At 40.6% G+C, this 14497-nt stretch overlaps 1 protein-coding gene across 1 annotated transcript; it reads right to left on the reverse strand.

The window, feature by feature from the left end:
- Positions 1 to 3473: 3473 nt before the first annotated feature.
- LOC110947434 (sorting nexin-19-like) lies at positions 3474 to 11916 on the reverse strand. Its single transcript, XM_022188840.2, has 12 exons — positions 11774 to 11916; positions 9131 to 10624; positions 8903 to 9041; positions 8709 to 8809; positions 8518 to 8637; positions 8128 to 8243; positions 7757 to 7847; positions 7497 to 7647; positions 6639 to 6762; positions 5147 to 5331; positions 4967 to 5054; positions 3474 to 4762 (listed from the first exon to the last, which is right to left on the reverse strand). Exons 2-12 carry the CDS (start codon positions 10598 to 10600, stop codon positions 4633 to 4635), a joined length of 2715 nt encoding a protein of 904 aa, XP_022044532.2. The 5' UTR covers positions 10601 to 10624; positions 11774 to 11916; the 3' UTR covers positions 3474 to 4632.
- Between the last annotated feature and the right edge of the window lie 2581 nt (positions 11917 to 14497).

The following is a 14497-nucleotide window of genomic DNA, read 5'->3' on the forward strand; positions in this document are numbered from 1 at the left end:
GGAAGTAGCAAAATCCGGGCTTCATTTTCTCGGCGTTGAAACCAACGGGTGACGTCACGGTTAGTTTACGCCTGGGTCATTCAGATCTAGATCCATCTGCAGCATTCAGCAGAGCGCTCATAGATAGACGAAACAGTCTGAACATTTGACTTCCTGTATTTCTGAGTTCACTGCAAACATTTCCAGCTAGGAAGTGATGAAATTCAGTTTTATGCACAGTGACCGGGCTCTTTATTGAGAGGTTCTTGGGACTCCATAGATAACAGCTGTTTACCTGTTTGGTGGTCAGCAGTGGCTTTTTTATACTGTAGCTGCTCTTTTGTGTTTTTGTGTTATTGATTTGTCTGCATGGAGCTCTCACTGAAAACAAAGTGTTTATTTAAAATCCTACTGACATTTCACTTGCATAAGAATTGACAACACAATGTGTAAGTGAGATTACCATCTTGAACAATACATTAAATTATTGAAGTTCTCTATTGCTTTCCATATCTACCCTGTCTACCTTTGTCAGGTTTACTTTTAAACATGTAATTCTGGCTTATTGTTAATACTCTTGGATGTATTCTTCTTGAGCTTCCAGGCAAAGACCTTCTAGTTCATCTGTCCACCACCTCCACCACATGGTTCATATAAAAGCATCATATACCTACTGTATTTAAACAAAACAACTGACAGCAAAGAACTGAATGAGCACAGAAAATCCAATCAGAGAATATCAGATATTGAGAGTCAGTGAAGACCGAGACTTCCTGTGTTGACATGAACTCATACCCTGACATCATCCCTTTATGTGGCACATTGGCTCAGACCCAGAATCACACCTGCATTAAGGAAGAAGACCAAATAGTTGGTGGGCCCTGAGCTGCTGTGACAGCCGTAATGAAGACATCCACATCCGTTTTGGATGAAGCCGAATCTTTCTGACTGACGCCTCTGGCAGAGCAGAGCCTGTGGGTCAAGGTGCTGCAGAGGTGTCGAGTGAAGGACACAAAAGAGATGAATATCCTGCCAGACATGTCTGCACTTGATAAGGTGTTTCAACTGGCCTGCTCTGTAATTTACACTTCTAAAGGACACAGCATGCAGCTTTTCATCGATGTTTTTATGTTTTAATATGATGATTAAAGGATATTTTTATAGTTGATGAGTTCATGGTTAACTGAAGAATATCCTGAAAACTAAGAAAAAAAAATGTGTTTAAGGAGAGATTTTTTTCAGTAACTCCTGCCTGGTATGACAAATTTGGGAAAAGTTGAGGTAACATGCAGTATTTATGTGGGTCCATATTTTCAGAAAGCAGCTTTTGCAATTGACAGACATGTTTGTAGTCTGGTCTGTTTCACAATCTGAGAAGTGGGGCAGCAGCTCCACTGAGTGATGCTTGATCCTAATTTATTTGTGAGGATGTAATGGGGCTTTATGTGGCAGTAGTTCAGGAGCAGCACTGAAGCTGTGGTCATGTCAGTGTAAATAGTCTCACTTATGCACAATATCATCTCCTCATTAAGGCATCTTTTTTTTTTTTTTTCCGCTACCACTTGACTGTATCCAGACAAATTCATACAAGGTTGCCTTTATACTCAGATCTGTTTTTTCTCACTGTTACTCTGCTGATTCCAAATGCCAGCTTTGTCTGAAACGTCACAGATTAGCTTTACTATCCTCCCTTTCTACTGTGGTTACCCTGATGCCTTTAGATGACAGCATTTCTGAATAAGTAAGGTTGCTACATGCAGCCACAACCAAAACAATGAAATGAAGTACTGTTCATGTGTGCATTGGCCACATGAAATCCCATTTCAAATCAACTAACATTAAGCCAGATTGTGTTATAAAGGTAAAGCTATACAAACACAGTCTGCTTCAACCCCACTATAGTGACGACACCTCTCGCACGTGTGGTGCCTGTTTTGTGTTTGAAACAGAGAAGCCTGCCCACAGATGTGACTTTCTTTGTAGTTATTTTGGAAAGACTACCTCTGTAATAGTCCATCCATCCGTCCATTTTCTTCCGTTTATCTGGGGTCAGGTTGCAGAGGCAGCAGACGAAGCAGGTCATTCCAGACGCCCCCACTCCTCACGGCGATGCTTTCCACTTTTTCCTTGGGGATCCCAAGGCGTTCCCAGGCCAAGTGAGATATATAATCCCTCCACATGAATTCTGGTTCGACCCTACGGTCTCCTCCCAGGCAGACGGGCTCAGAAAACCTCAGAATCAGATGTCCGAACCTTCTGAACTGGTTTCTTTCAATGCGAAAGAGCAGTGACTCTACTCCGAGCTCTCTACAGATGTCCAAGCTTCTCACCCTATCTCTAAGGTCTCTGTACTAAATAAAATGAAAATACTGAGAATACTTGTTGCTCTATAAGTGATCCTGAAGAAGGTTTCTGAGTCAAACCAATAAACAAGTACAACTATGATCATATACTCTATTTCAGTTATTTCTTTTCTGGTTCATATTTTATGCAAAACGCGTATAAACCTACAAAGCTACTACTGGTTGATGCCTCCACAGCTGTAAGGGGTAAAGCAGGAATAGGTTGGCACTAGATTAAAAAAATGAAAGCCTTTTCATGCTGTACTAAAAATGAAGTACTAATAGAAAAGTATCCACAGGCCAGTAAGTATATTTTTCCTTACGGAGCTGTAAATGTGCAGACCCCAATAATATTGAACCCATTTTTCCTAATGGGACAAAATGCAGCATAACTACACTATCTTACTGTTATGCTCGATTTTTCTTGCTGATTTTTCTGGCTGCCTGAGTAAGAATTCATATTAATCAAGCTACAGTCCAGCATGCTTTCACGAGGAGGAAGAGGAGGAAGACGTTGATCATTGATCACTGTGAGTCAGGTCTCCCTGCGCTCTACATTTCAGCATTTCTCTTTCAGGAACTGATGAAATCCAGAGCCGCAGACCTCCTCCACAGACAGTCCTCACTTACTGTAACAATACTTTAGTTCATTTCTGCTCCTCCTGTCTGTGTTTTCTTGGGTGAGCGGCAGAAGAGACATCGTGGCATCCAGTTTAGCTTTTATGTGGGGTGAAGTTCAACAGGGCAAATCAGAAAAAGGTTGTGTTGACTGATATTTAGTCCTTGAGGATTCTAGTCAAAGTTGAAAAATGTTTCTCTTTTCTATAACTAAACAGACCTGCACTGCAAAGGGAGTCTTTTTTTTGAAAGATTTCATGCTAGAAAGAAACATTTTTTTATATATTTTTATCTGAAACAAGAACTTTATTCATAAGCATGTGATGACTTTTAACGACATTTGATGTAATTAAGAAGTTAATGACATGCTGTTCAGTGTTTAGTTGTGATTATCAGTCATTTGTGTTCAATTCAGCACAGGGTAGATTCATAGATCAACTCACAAATATAACCTTTCGCATTTTCTATCAATGTGCACAACATGAAAATATTCTGTGTTGAAATTTGCAAATAATTAAAAAGAAATCAGCAAAATCTAATTAAGTAGTTGTATTCATTCCTCTTATGTCAATACAATTACATTAGTATTATTGAGAAAAAATGCAATAACAAGGAACTTTAATTTATTTCTGGGTTAAGGCCACTGAAATCTAATTTATCACAGTATTTCCACAGCACAGCAGGAACAGTATATACAACCTTCTGCTTCATTTCTTATAATATAACACAGGCTGGGAGGAAACAAAACAGATTGTTATCGGTGGACACTCATCATTTCTGTGACGAATACAGTGAATATCAGAAATCTTGTTGATTTCTTTGGACAGGCTTTAAAACCCATAAGCCACCAAAATGTACCAGAATAAATTCATGAGGTAAACAGTCGCTTTAAATGCCATTAAGCCATGTTTGACAGTCACGCCAATTCTTCAAGTAATACAAAAATCATGTTTCTAATTGTAAAACTAGCTTTTTTGATACAGTTGCTACATCTCTTGTGCACTTGGGTCTGCAAACGGCACACTGGTCCTTGTGGCAAGCCAGACCATGTAGCTGGAATGTTGTTTATTGGAATTCAGAGTTTTTAATTAAGCAAATCCATTCCCCAAAACCGTTTCCCAGCCCACTGTGTCACGACCTTGACTCCAGGGACCGTTCCCATATTCTCAGCTCAAACATGGACATCAATCATAATTTATACTTTGAAAGAAAGCGTCATGGATCGAAGCAGCTCTGGCTATAGTTGTGGGTTTTCTGACCACTAGACCTGCCTCTCTTGGGAAGTGTATCAGCCAGAAATGCAGTAAAATCACAAGGGGAGACTCGCCAGCCAAGGCAAAGATCCAAACCATAATGTGGCCAAAATACTTTTTTAATGTGGCTGGGAAGGTCCCACCAATACTCACTCACAATATTACTTTAGTAATAAATATTCCTCAACTCATATTTTATATGACACCATAGTAGTTACCTTCTGATACACACACATTTCTCACATTCCCACTTCTTTGTGCTACAGTTGATCACAAGGAAGGGAAGCTTATTAAAAATGCGTGAAGCTAAGAGAAGACATTTCTCCTGCTAATCAAAAGAAGTGACTGCTACTATTTAGTGCTATTATGCTGTGAACTCCAGGTCACACATACAGTATACTGCACATTGTGCATCCATCTGTAAGTATATTATGTGTAGATCACATGTGAGGACTGTCTCTCTCTGTGTTTTTAGCCAAACTCTGCAGGAGAGACTTCTGGAAGACCTCGTCACACGACTCAGGGATCAGAAACTCCAGCAGCAGGTCACAGATGCAGTAAAGCAGATGTCTGCAGATCATCACAAACAGGGTTAAGACATCAAGAAACTGACATTAACTTTAAGGCAGCTGATTATATGGATGAAATGCAGCAAACACAGTGTTCAGATCTATCTAAAACACCGACCTGGTAGAGTTCTACTGTTTAGTGAGATGACTACTGCTAGTTTCTGAGCTCAGACAGATTTACTCAGCAGCTTGGTTGCTGACTCACTTGTTTATCTGATGGTCCTGTAAAGACTCCAGCAAGGTCTCTAAGCTCAGTCTGTACTTCTCGCTGCCCAGCATGTCAGTGATGAGTTCTGTTCAGGGACAAGAAAGATCTTCAGAAGAAGCCAAGCAAATCGGAACAGTGTTGGACAGTTTTAATCTGAATGAAACAGCTGCTGCACACCTGGTAACAGCTGCGTTAGACAATCCAAACATCGCCCCTTCGTTTCCTCTCTTTCTGCGACACTTCGCTCTGGCCGTGGCTGAGTAGGCAGCGTGCCGCCTGGCCAGACAGCCTCCTGCAGCACTTGGAGGTAAATCACCCAGCAGGGGGCACTGGTCAGATGGGCAACCCCGACATCCAACCATCTGAGACACAAATCTGTAGTTTAGTGCAACAGTGTTCATCTGTGCATCCTTTAACTACACTTATTATATTTATCTGCAAGTTATCAGCCAGTGAAGATAATAAACAAGTGAACAAAAGCACATAGATATGCAAACATGCTTCATTTGACTAGGAGAGGAGAAAAACATGCACACAAGAGAAAGCCAAATAAGCATTCTGTAAGCCAGCGCAAAGAATGAAGATCCTTTACTGACAAACTAAGTAAACCTTAAACCCTAAATTAAGTCTCACAGGAAAACGTAAAGTTGAAAACTGAAGGCCAGTGTAATCAGCTCATGAGAGCAGGACAGCAGAGAGTAGAAAAGCCCAGTTCTCACAGACAATATGGTAAAGGGAGTCCAGAGCTAATTTTAAAAAAAGCCTTTGTTTAAATCTGTGTACCCAGTAAGGCCTAAGTATTGAATTTCAAGACAGAAATGCAGCAGTCACATGCAACCAACCACTTAATACCTCATAAAACTGTCCTTCATACTAGAGAAGGCTATGGTGTCTGGATGTCCAGCTGAATGGAGGACAAATATTGCATGCAACAATGTTACATATTAGCAAAATAGATTTGTAATTGTAGCTGCAACAGCACTAGTAACTAAATACATTTACTCATATACTGTAGTCAAGTATAGTTTCGAGGTACTTGTGCATCTCTTGAACATTTACAATTAATGCAGATGTTTACATCAAAATTATTTTATCTTTGTGACAAATATGACACATTGGTAAAGATTAAACCAGTGATTTCCAGTCTCCTGGTGTTTTCCTAAAAGCAGTGTGTAGTGTGAGTCACATTTCAGAGGTCTGTGATTGTAAAAAGCTCAATCAAATAGTGTTACTTTCCCCTGTGGAAAAGAACCTTGTTTTTTTCTATTTTTTTCTCCCATTTTTCATCTAATCTGATAATTAATCTGCTGTCTCTGTATAGAAAACAATAAAGTGGTTCAAATACAGAATTTTTATCTGTAATGGAGCATCTTTGTGTATGATCTGAATATGTCTTCCACCACTGAGCAGTACACTTAACTGTTGTGGCACTACTTTGTCTTTGCCTTTTTCTTCATAACCAATAAATCACAGACATTTAAAAGAAATAGATATTCAAGAATAAAAAGCCGTAACAGTTGCAATCCAAACTTGAGGATTATACTTAATCTTAAAAAAGAATAACAAGCTCCCGTGAGCATACACTTTGCCCATAGGGTGTCTGAGTAACTGCTTCCTTGTTAACATATACCGTATGGAGAAAGCAACAGAGGGTGCAGAACTCTTTTACCTTTCAATGAAAGTGCCAAAGAGCAGTCTGATGGTTTTCTGTATGTTCTCAGTGCACAGCCAGCTCCACTGGTCCTTCATCAGCAGACACAAGATGTTCAAAGCAACATCTGCCACAGCTGTGTCTGGATTACACACAGATAAACACATAAATTAACATTTATTTTCAAGACAACAACTGATTTTCAGAGAAAGTATTAAACCACATTTGAGTAGGTGCATCATTAGTAGAAGAGGCGCACTGGAACTACTCAGCTAGGGCTCAGATAAACAGTGGAGTTTTGCTGCACCCAAGTGGTGATATTGTGTCGCTGCATGTTGCTTCTCTAATGTTACAAAGTGTAGACGCTTGTAAACAAGACTGTATGTAAATGATGGACATAACCTCCAGTTCTGAAAAGTGAAGTCAAAACAAAAAGGCCTTCAACCTTCATTCTTTCAACAGCCAGCAGGGGGCGACTCCTCTGGCTACAAAATGAAATCCAATTGTAAGTTGCTGAGTGGATGAACCTAATTCTCAATTCAGTTGTAACTATTTCCTAATGAATTTAGGGTCTCAATGACTATTTTTGAAATGTTTTGAATGCAATATGTTGTTCATTTAGTAAATTATGGTACTATTTAAAGGCAAATAGACATTAAAATAATGCTACCATGCTCAGTGTACTTAAAATTCTCAGTCAGATCCACTCCGGACTAGTCACACCAGCAAGATAGGAATGAACCAATTCCAAACTTTAAAACGGTCATCCATAAACAAATCGGTGATGTCATGGTCCACACATCTATCTTTTATTTACAGTCTATATTCTGTACTGATGTTGTGCATACAATACAACATAAGTAAGACAGTCTGAACCTGTTCCGTGATTTTTCCCTGAACTCTTCTTGTCTTTGCCTTGCTGCTCACAGCTCTGCTTGACTGCTTCTTTCCCATTCGGCTCACATAAAAGTCTTTCTCGCTCTCTGACAAAGCTCTCCAGGCTGGATAGTGACATGCCATTGAGGACCTAAACAGTCATAATGAGCAAATTATTTGTAAAAGAAAATGCCAACTCTGTGTCATGACTGCTTCAAACACATATTTATCAAGATGGTGAATGCACTTTGGTAACTTACAGGGCTGCCTTCACTGAAGCAGTATCCCACTTTAGGATGTAGGTCAGGTATGTTGAGAGATGGGGAAACTTTGCTGCCGAACATAAGCCTCCTAAAGCATGAAATACAAAATCCTCTATCAGTCAAAAAAAACACCCATAATTCCATAAAAGCACCTCAATCATCTGCATTCAAAATCTGATTTATTTCGTCAAAGTTTCGTCTAAGCTTTGATAATTTCATGTCCTCTGAGATGCTTTCAAATGACCCACTTAAAAGAAGTGGAAAATTACTCTTTGGATGAGCAGCTCATTCCTAAAAGACACACTGTGATAAGAAATCTTAAGTGGAAGCTTATGAGAACCACAGCACTGAAATGACAGACCTCTCACCTGTACTTTCTTTCCATCGTCCTTCCATCAGCATCTCCTTCGATGTCCTCTGTGGGACTAAGGGTTTCAGGATGAGGGAAGGCTGTCTTCAAGGTGTCTAAAGCATTTTCCATCATCTTCAATGACATCCAAGATTAGGAAAATGTCATTAAAATCCCCTTGAAGCACAAGCACCATCAAATCCTTGGACATTAACTCACATCTCAAGTTGTTTTCTACAAAAAAAACCATTCTGTGTCTCATTGCACACTCAGAATTGAGGCACAAATGTAGCTCCATATCAAGGTATTTATTTATCTTTGATGCTGAGAGATCTCTTGTCTATTACAAACTGTTACTATTACACTGCACAGTCTACACAAGATCTCCAGAATGTAGATTTATTCTCACCTTATCAATTCTTGACTTGACAAAAGGCTTCCTTCCAAAATACGTGCAAGCGTCTGAGTTAAGAGCTAGAAACTCTTGCATGTCTTCACTGTTGGCTGTCTCAGGAATGCTGCCTAATTGCTAGAAAAAGAAAATAATCTCACTGCACGACCACAGACCTTTTTGTTTGTGAAGACTGATGTTATACATACTTTCAGGAAGGCATCCAGTTGGGCTTTACGTGCTTCAACTTTCTCACCATCTGGACTGCCAAAAGGGAGGTCGGGGAACATTTTCTTCGGGCCTTTCACATCTGAAAGGCATAACATTGACAGACAGTGACATATCTGACTTTGCATGTTGAGGCTTTATGATCTGTTCAAACATCGTGAGAATCCTTTCTCACTTTTGATGAATTTCTTCACTTCAGGCTTCTCCTCTAAACGTCCCTGCAAGTTGAGGAACTCGCTGTATCTGCGATTGACGGTGTGACTGGCTGCAGGTTGTAGAGTGTCGGCATTATCAGGGTCAGTCAGGGTCTCAAACTGTAAAACAGAAAGAGGCAACAAATGTGTGATTATCAATATTCTAGTATCAGCCCCATGAGAATAAAACCAGGAGGTGGTGGTGTTACCTTTACAGTGTAGAGAGTATATGGATGTATGCCACCGCTACGCTGCTCCTTTACACTGACAGTTCCAGAAACTTGCACGTTCTGGATGATCACAGGTGAAGCTGGGTTGTTGGGAGCATCAAAGCTGTAGGGGGATATACAGAGCCTTCTTGGAGGACAAGTTGGAGATTTCTCTTGAGCTATCCCTGCTGGCCACTGGGAGTCGTCGGGCACCACTACCTTAGGCCCAATATTTCTCAGAGGACCAAAGCAGCCAAAGTCTTCGTCATCTTTTAAGTTGAGCACGTTGCAGAAGTTGGTTGGAGGACCACAGTCACAAAAGCCTCCTGTCAGGTCGTCTTCTGAATCTGACGGAATCAGCGAGTCCGATGAAATTATTTTGGTCTGTGATGAGTAGCGGCCGGATGTGAGAGAACAGCAGTTTACTTTGTATGGTTTGAGCAAACCTGCATGGCAACTTTGCACTTTCCCAGCAGATGTCAGGCTGACCATGCTGCCCTGTGAGGAGTCTGCTGGACTCTGCAGATCATCAGAGCAAGAGGAGCTTTTGCAGGTGAGGCCAGTTTGATCAGAAGAAGACAGTGACTTGCAGGTGGTCCAGGACTCCTGCTGGATCTGACATTTGTATAGAGCTTCTGATGGGAGGTCATCTATGCTGATCTCCTGTGGTTCTCTGGACCTGGTGAAGATGTCTACGATGGTCTGGTTGAGCCAGTCAGGATCAGAAACTCTGCTTATTAGAGGCAGCAGCACGTTGCAGGTGATGAGCTCTGTTACCATGTAGCCTCCGGTCTTGGTTTCCATCTGAGGGTACGGAACCAGGACGTGTAATACGAGGTTAACTAGAGCTCTGGAGTAACTGAGCTCAGCCGTTGTGCTGCTCACAGCTGGATGAGGAGCATCTACTTCACTGTAGAGCTGCCAGAGGCTAAAGCTCTCCTTCTGTGTCGACTGAATCTGTCTCACTGTCATGTAGCTCTGCAGGTGACAGCCATACAGCTCCAGCAGCCGTTGAACCAGCGCTTTTCTGTCCACGTGCCGTGCACGCTCCTTCAGCTCCATCACTGACTCCAGCATTGAATTACGCACCGCACGTTCAAACTCTCCCTCCACGTCTGGCAGCAGAGTGCGATACCACGAGGACACAAAGTCACGCACTGCTTTGTGGACGGCGCTGTGGATCTCATGGTTCAACCTCCACTCGTGCTCAGGCGAAGGCAGAGGTGGGTTAACTGTGCCAAGAGGCAAGAAATGTTCCAAGTGGAGAAGGCTGTTGGCATCCAGTACAGCCCGGGACCCAAGCCAACCTCCGAGAACCACCAGGAGGCTGGTGAAGACACAGAGGAGCCAAACGTTCACCAGGAGATGGAAGAGGATGAGCCACGCCAGCAGAGCCCCGAGTCCCAACAGTCTGCGCTGCCCAAGAAACTCTGATAACGTCCAGTGATTAGAGCTTTTAGTGGAAGGCATTCTGGTCAGCTGGAGAAATATGTCCTGCGGAAAAACTACATATGTTGTAAGCAGCAAAAAAAGGATAATGTGACGCTTTGAGTTGCTTGCTGTCAAGAACAAGTCAAGCAATGCAGTGCTGATGTTAGTTACTGGTTACTTATACAAGATCTTATCAACAACTAAATTATGATGTAATATCAGAGACCAACTGATCTGCCCAGCAGATAAACACTGTAAAGCAGTTAAATGAAGGGAAAGTGGTGACAACATTAATGACGGCATTTTATGATTATATATTTATTTTGTGTTTAAAATTGTGATCTTACAAGCATTTCTGTTCTGCCTCCTTTTTGCCTTGGGTTTAAAAAATATATTCATCAAATATTGTCTTACAAATATATATTTATATATATTTTTATAATACTTTCTATCTTGCTTTTGGTACATATTTTTGTTGCTGGCTGTTGTGTAATATGTGCAGCACTCTAAAACATTGTGTATAAATAAACTTTGACTCATTTAGTAATAATTTATTTAAGTAGTTATGATCCAGTAACATACGCTGTTCTGAAACATGGCATTGTGTCTGATGAGTACATCTACTGGTACTTTAAATATATTTTGACTACTTCTTTAATTTTACTTGAGTAATGCATGAAATTAGCACTTCTACTAATTCATAATTTAAACAGATGAATTTTAATCACGATCAAGTTTTCTTACACTGGGATATTAATGTATTTAGTAATGATTTAAAGGCATGAAATTTTATAGCATTAGAGTATTTCTAGACTGTAAATTCACTACTTTACTTTACTAATAATTTAAATGAATGGATTTTACTTGTAACAGAGTACTTCTACTCTGTGGTCCCTGGTCTGAGTACTTCTTCTCACTGTATAATGAATATTCACCACATGAGAGAGCTAATATTAATAATGCCGTTAAAGGACCTGTTGCCATGGCTACCTATCCTTCTAACTGTTGCACTGAACCTGCTGTTTGTTGTTGTTTTTATATTCAAAGAGGAATGGGCCTTGAACACTTGCTAACAAAACAGCCCAGCAGCAGCTGAGGTCACTGAGGAGGATAATGTACACCAAGCACACACAGGTAGTCGACTATGAAACTGTAGATATTATTAAGGAACAAGAGAGCTAGTGGATAAAATAGTAGTAAAATAAACAGTACCTGGAAGGTTATAGAAGCGTCATAGCATGAATACAAGCCCTGTAGAGCGTCCTCTTCCTCCTCCTCTGGGACACACTTTAATCCTCTGACAAAGATTATCTGGCACGGACCATATGGACAACTAGCTGTTAGGTGTCCACTTGACCTGCCAGCACACAGAGACAGACACAGCAGTCCTTTACATCCAGAAACATGCTGAAAAATACACATTTTGATTAAGAAATGAAAGAATAAATTGCTATAGCACATACAATACTGTTCAAAAGTTTGGGGTCACATAGAAATGTCATCAACATATATATTATATATTACATATGAAATATACACGAACACACTCGCACGCAGACACACACACATGCACGCGCGCACACGCATGTTTGTACTTCTATCTTAGTGAGGACATCCATAAGTGTAATGCATTTCCTAGAGCCTTACCCTAACCTTAACCATCACAACTGATCGCCTAACCCTAATCCTTACCCTAACCCTAACCAAACCTCAATTCATACCTGTTCTCTAAAAACAAGTCTTCACCCTCAAACATGGCTGTTTCAAAGTGAGGACCGGCCAAAATGTCCTCACTTTGTAAAAATGTCCTCACTTTGATAGTTAAATGCAGAAAATGGTTCTCACAATGTAGCAAGTACAAGAACACACACACACACACACACACACACACACACACACACACACACACACACAATCCCTCCTTCATACACACAGAGAACAGCCATTTCTGCTTTCATTCCCATTACTTTTATTTATCTTAATTTTTTTTCGTCTTTGTTGTATATACAGTGCCTTGTGAAAGTATTCGGCCCCCTTGAACTTTTCAACCTTTCGCCACATTTCAGGCTTCAAACATAAAGATATAAAATTTTAATTTTTTTTTAAGAATCAACAACAATTGGGACACAATTGTGAAGTGGAACGAAATTTATTGGATATTTTAAACTTTTTTAACAAATAAAAACCTGAAAAGTGGGGCGTGCAATATTATTCGGCCTCCTTGCATTAATACTTTGTAGCGCCACCTTTTGCTGCAATTACAGCTGCAAGTCGCTTGGGGTATGTCTCTATCAGTTTTGCACATGGAGAGACTGAAATTCTTGCCCATTCTTCCTTGCAAAACAGCTCAAGCTCAGTGAGGTTGGATGGAGAGCGTTTGTGAACAGCAGTCTTCAGCTCTGCCCACAGATTCTCCATTGGATTCAGGTCTGGACTTTGACTTGGCCATTCTAACACCTGGATACGTTTATTTGTGAACCATTCCATTGTAGATTTGGCTTTATGTTTTGGATCATTGTCTTGTTGGAAGATAAATCTCCATCCCAGTCTCAGGTCTTTTGCAGACTCCAACAGGTTTTCTTCCAGAATGCTCCTGTATTTGGCTCCATTCATCTTCCCATCAATTTTAACCATCTTCCCTGTCCCTGCTGAAGAAAAGCAGGCCCAAACCATGAGGCTGCCACCACCATGTTTGACAGTGGGGATGGTGTGTTCAGGGTGATGAGCTATGTTGCTTTTACGCCAAACATATCGTTTTGCATTGTGGCCAAAAAGTTCCATTTTGGTTTCATCTGACCAGAGCACCTTCTTCCACATGTTTGGTGTGTCTCCCAGGTGGCTTGTGGCAAACTTCAAATGAGATTTTTTATGGATATCTTTGAGAAATGGCTTTCTTCTTCCATAAAGGCCAGATTTGTCCAGTGTACGACTGATTGTTGTCCTATGGACAGACTCTCCCACCTCAGCTGTAGATCTCTGCAGTTCATCCAGAGTGATCATGGGCCTCTTGGCTGCATCTCTGATCAGTCTTCTCCTTGTTCCAGGTGAAAGTTTAGAGGGACGGCCGGGTCTTGGTAGATTTGCAGTGGTCTGATACTCCTTCCATTTCAATATGATTGCTTGCACAGTGCTCCTTGAGATGTTTAAAGCTTGGGAAATCTTTTTGTATCCAAATCCAGCTTTAAACTTCTCCGCAACAGTATCTCGGACCTGCCTGGTGTGTTCCTTGGTCTTCATGATGCTCTCTGCACTTTAAACAGAACCCTGAGACTATCACAGAGCAGGTGCATTTATATGGAGACTTGATTACACACAGGTGGATTCTATTTATCATCATCAGTCATTTAGGACAACATTGGATCATTCAGAGATCCTCACTGAACTTCTGGAGTGAGTTTGCTGCACTGAAAGTAAAGGGGCCGAATAATATTGCACACCCCACTTTTCAGTTTTTTATTTGTTAAAAAAGTATAAAATATCCAATAAATTTCATTCCACTTCACGATTGTGTCCCAATTGTTGTTGATTCTTGACAAAAAATTAAAATTTTATATCTTTATGTTTGAAGCCTGAAATGTGGCGAAAGGTTGAAAAGTTCAAGGGGGCCGAATACTTTCGCAAGGCACTGTAACAAGAAAAGCACTCAGAGTGCAGTACTGTGTTGAGGCTGCTCAGTTGACGTGTAATTTCCAACGAATGAAATCTTTAATAAAAATGACCTTGTGCTGAGCACAGGCATGTGCACATTATGCATTCATACTGAATCACATGTAAATTACTCTTATAAAGGTCTGTTGATCAGTTCATCAATTTTGGAAAGCTTTTGTTTTGCTAGTGTTAAAATAACCCTTCCCTCCAGGCTTTTTGTTAATTGTTAATTGTTTGTATTGTTAATGCTTCGAGCTTTTATTTTGTGACCAATTCAGCACACAGGAA

Source organism: Acanthochromis polyacanthus, chromosome 17 (genome assembly GCF_021347895.1).
Source record: "Acanthochromis polyacanthus isolate Apoly-LR-REF ecotype Palm Island chromosome 17, KAUST_Apoly_ChrSc, whole genome shotgun sequence".
In the NCBI taxonomy this organism is placed as follows: Eukaryota; Metazoa; Chordata; class Actinopteri; family Pomacentridae; genus Acanthochromis; species Acanthochromis polyacanthus.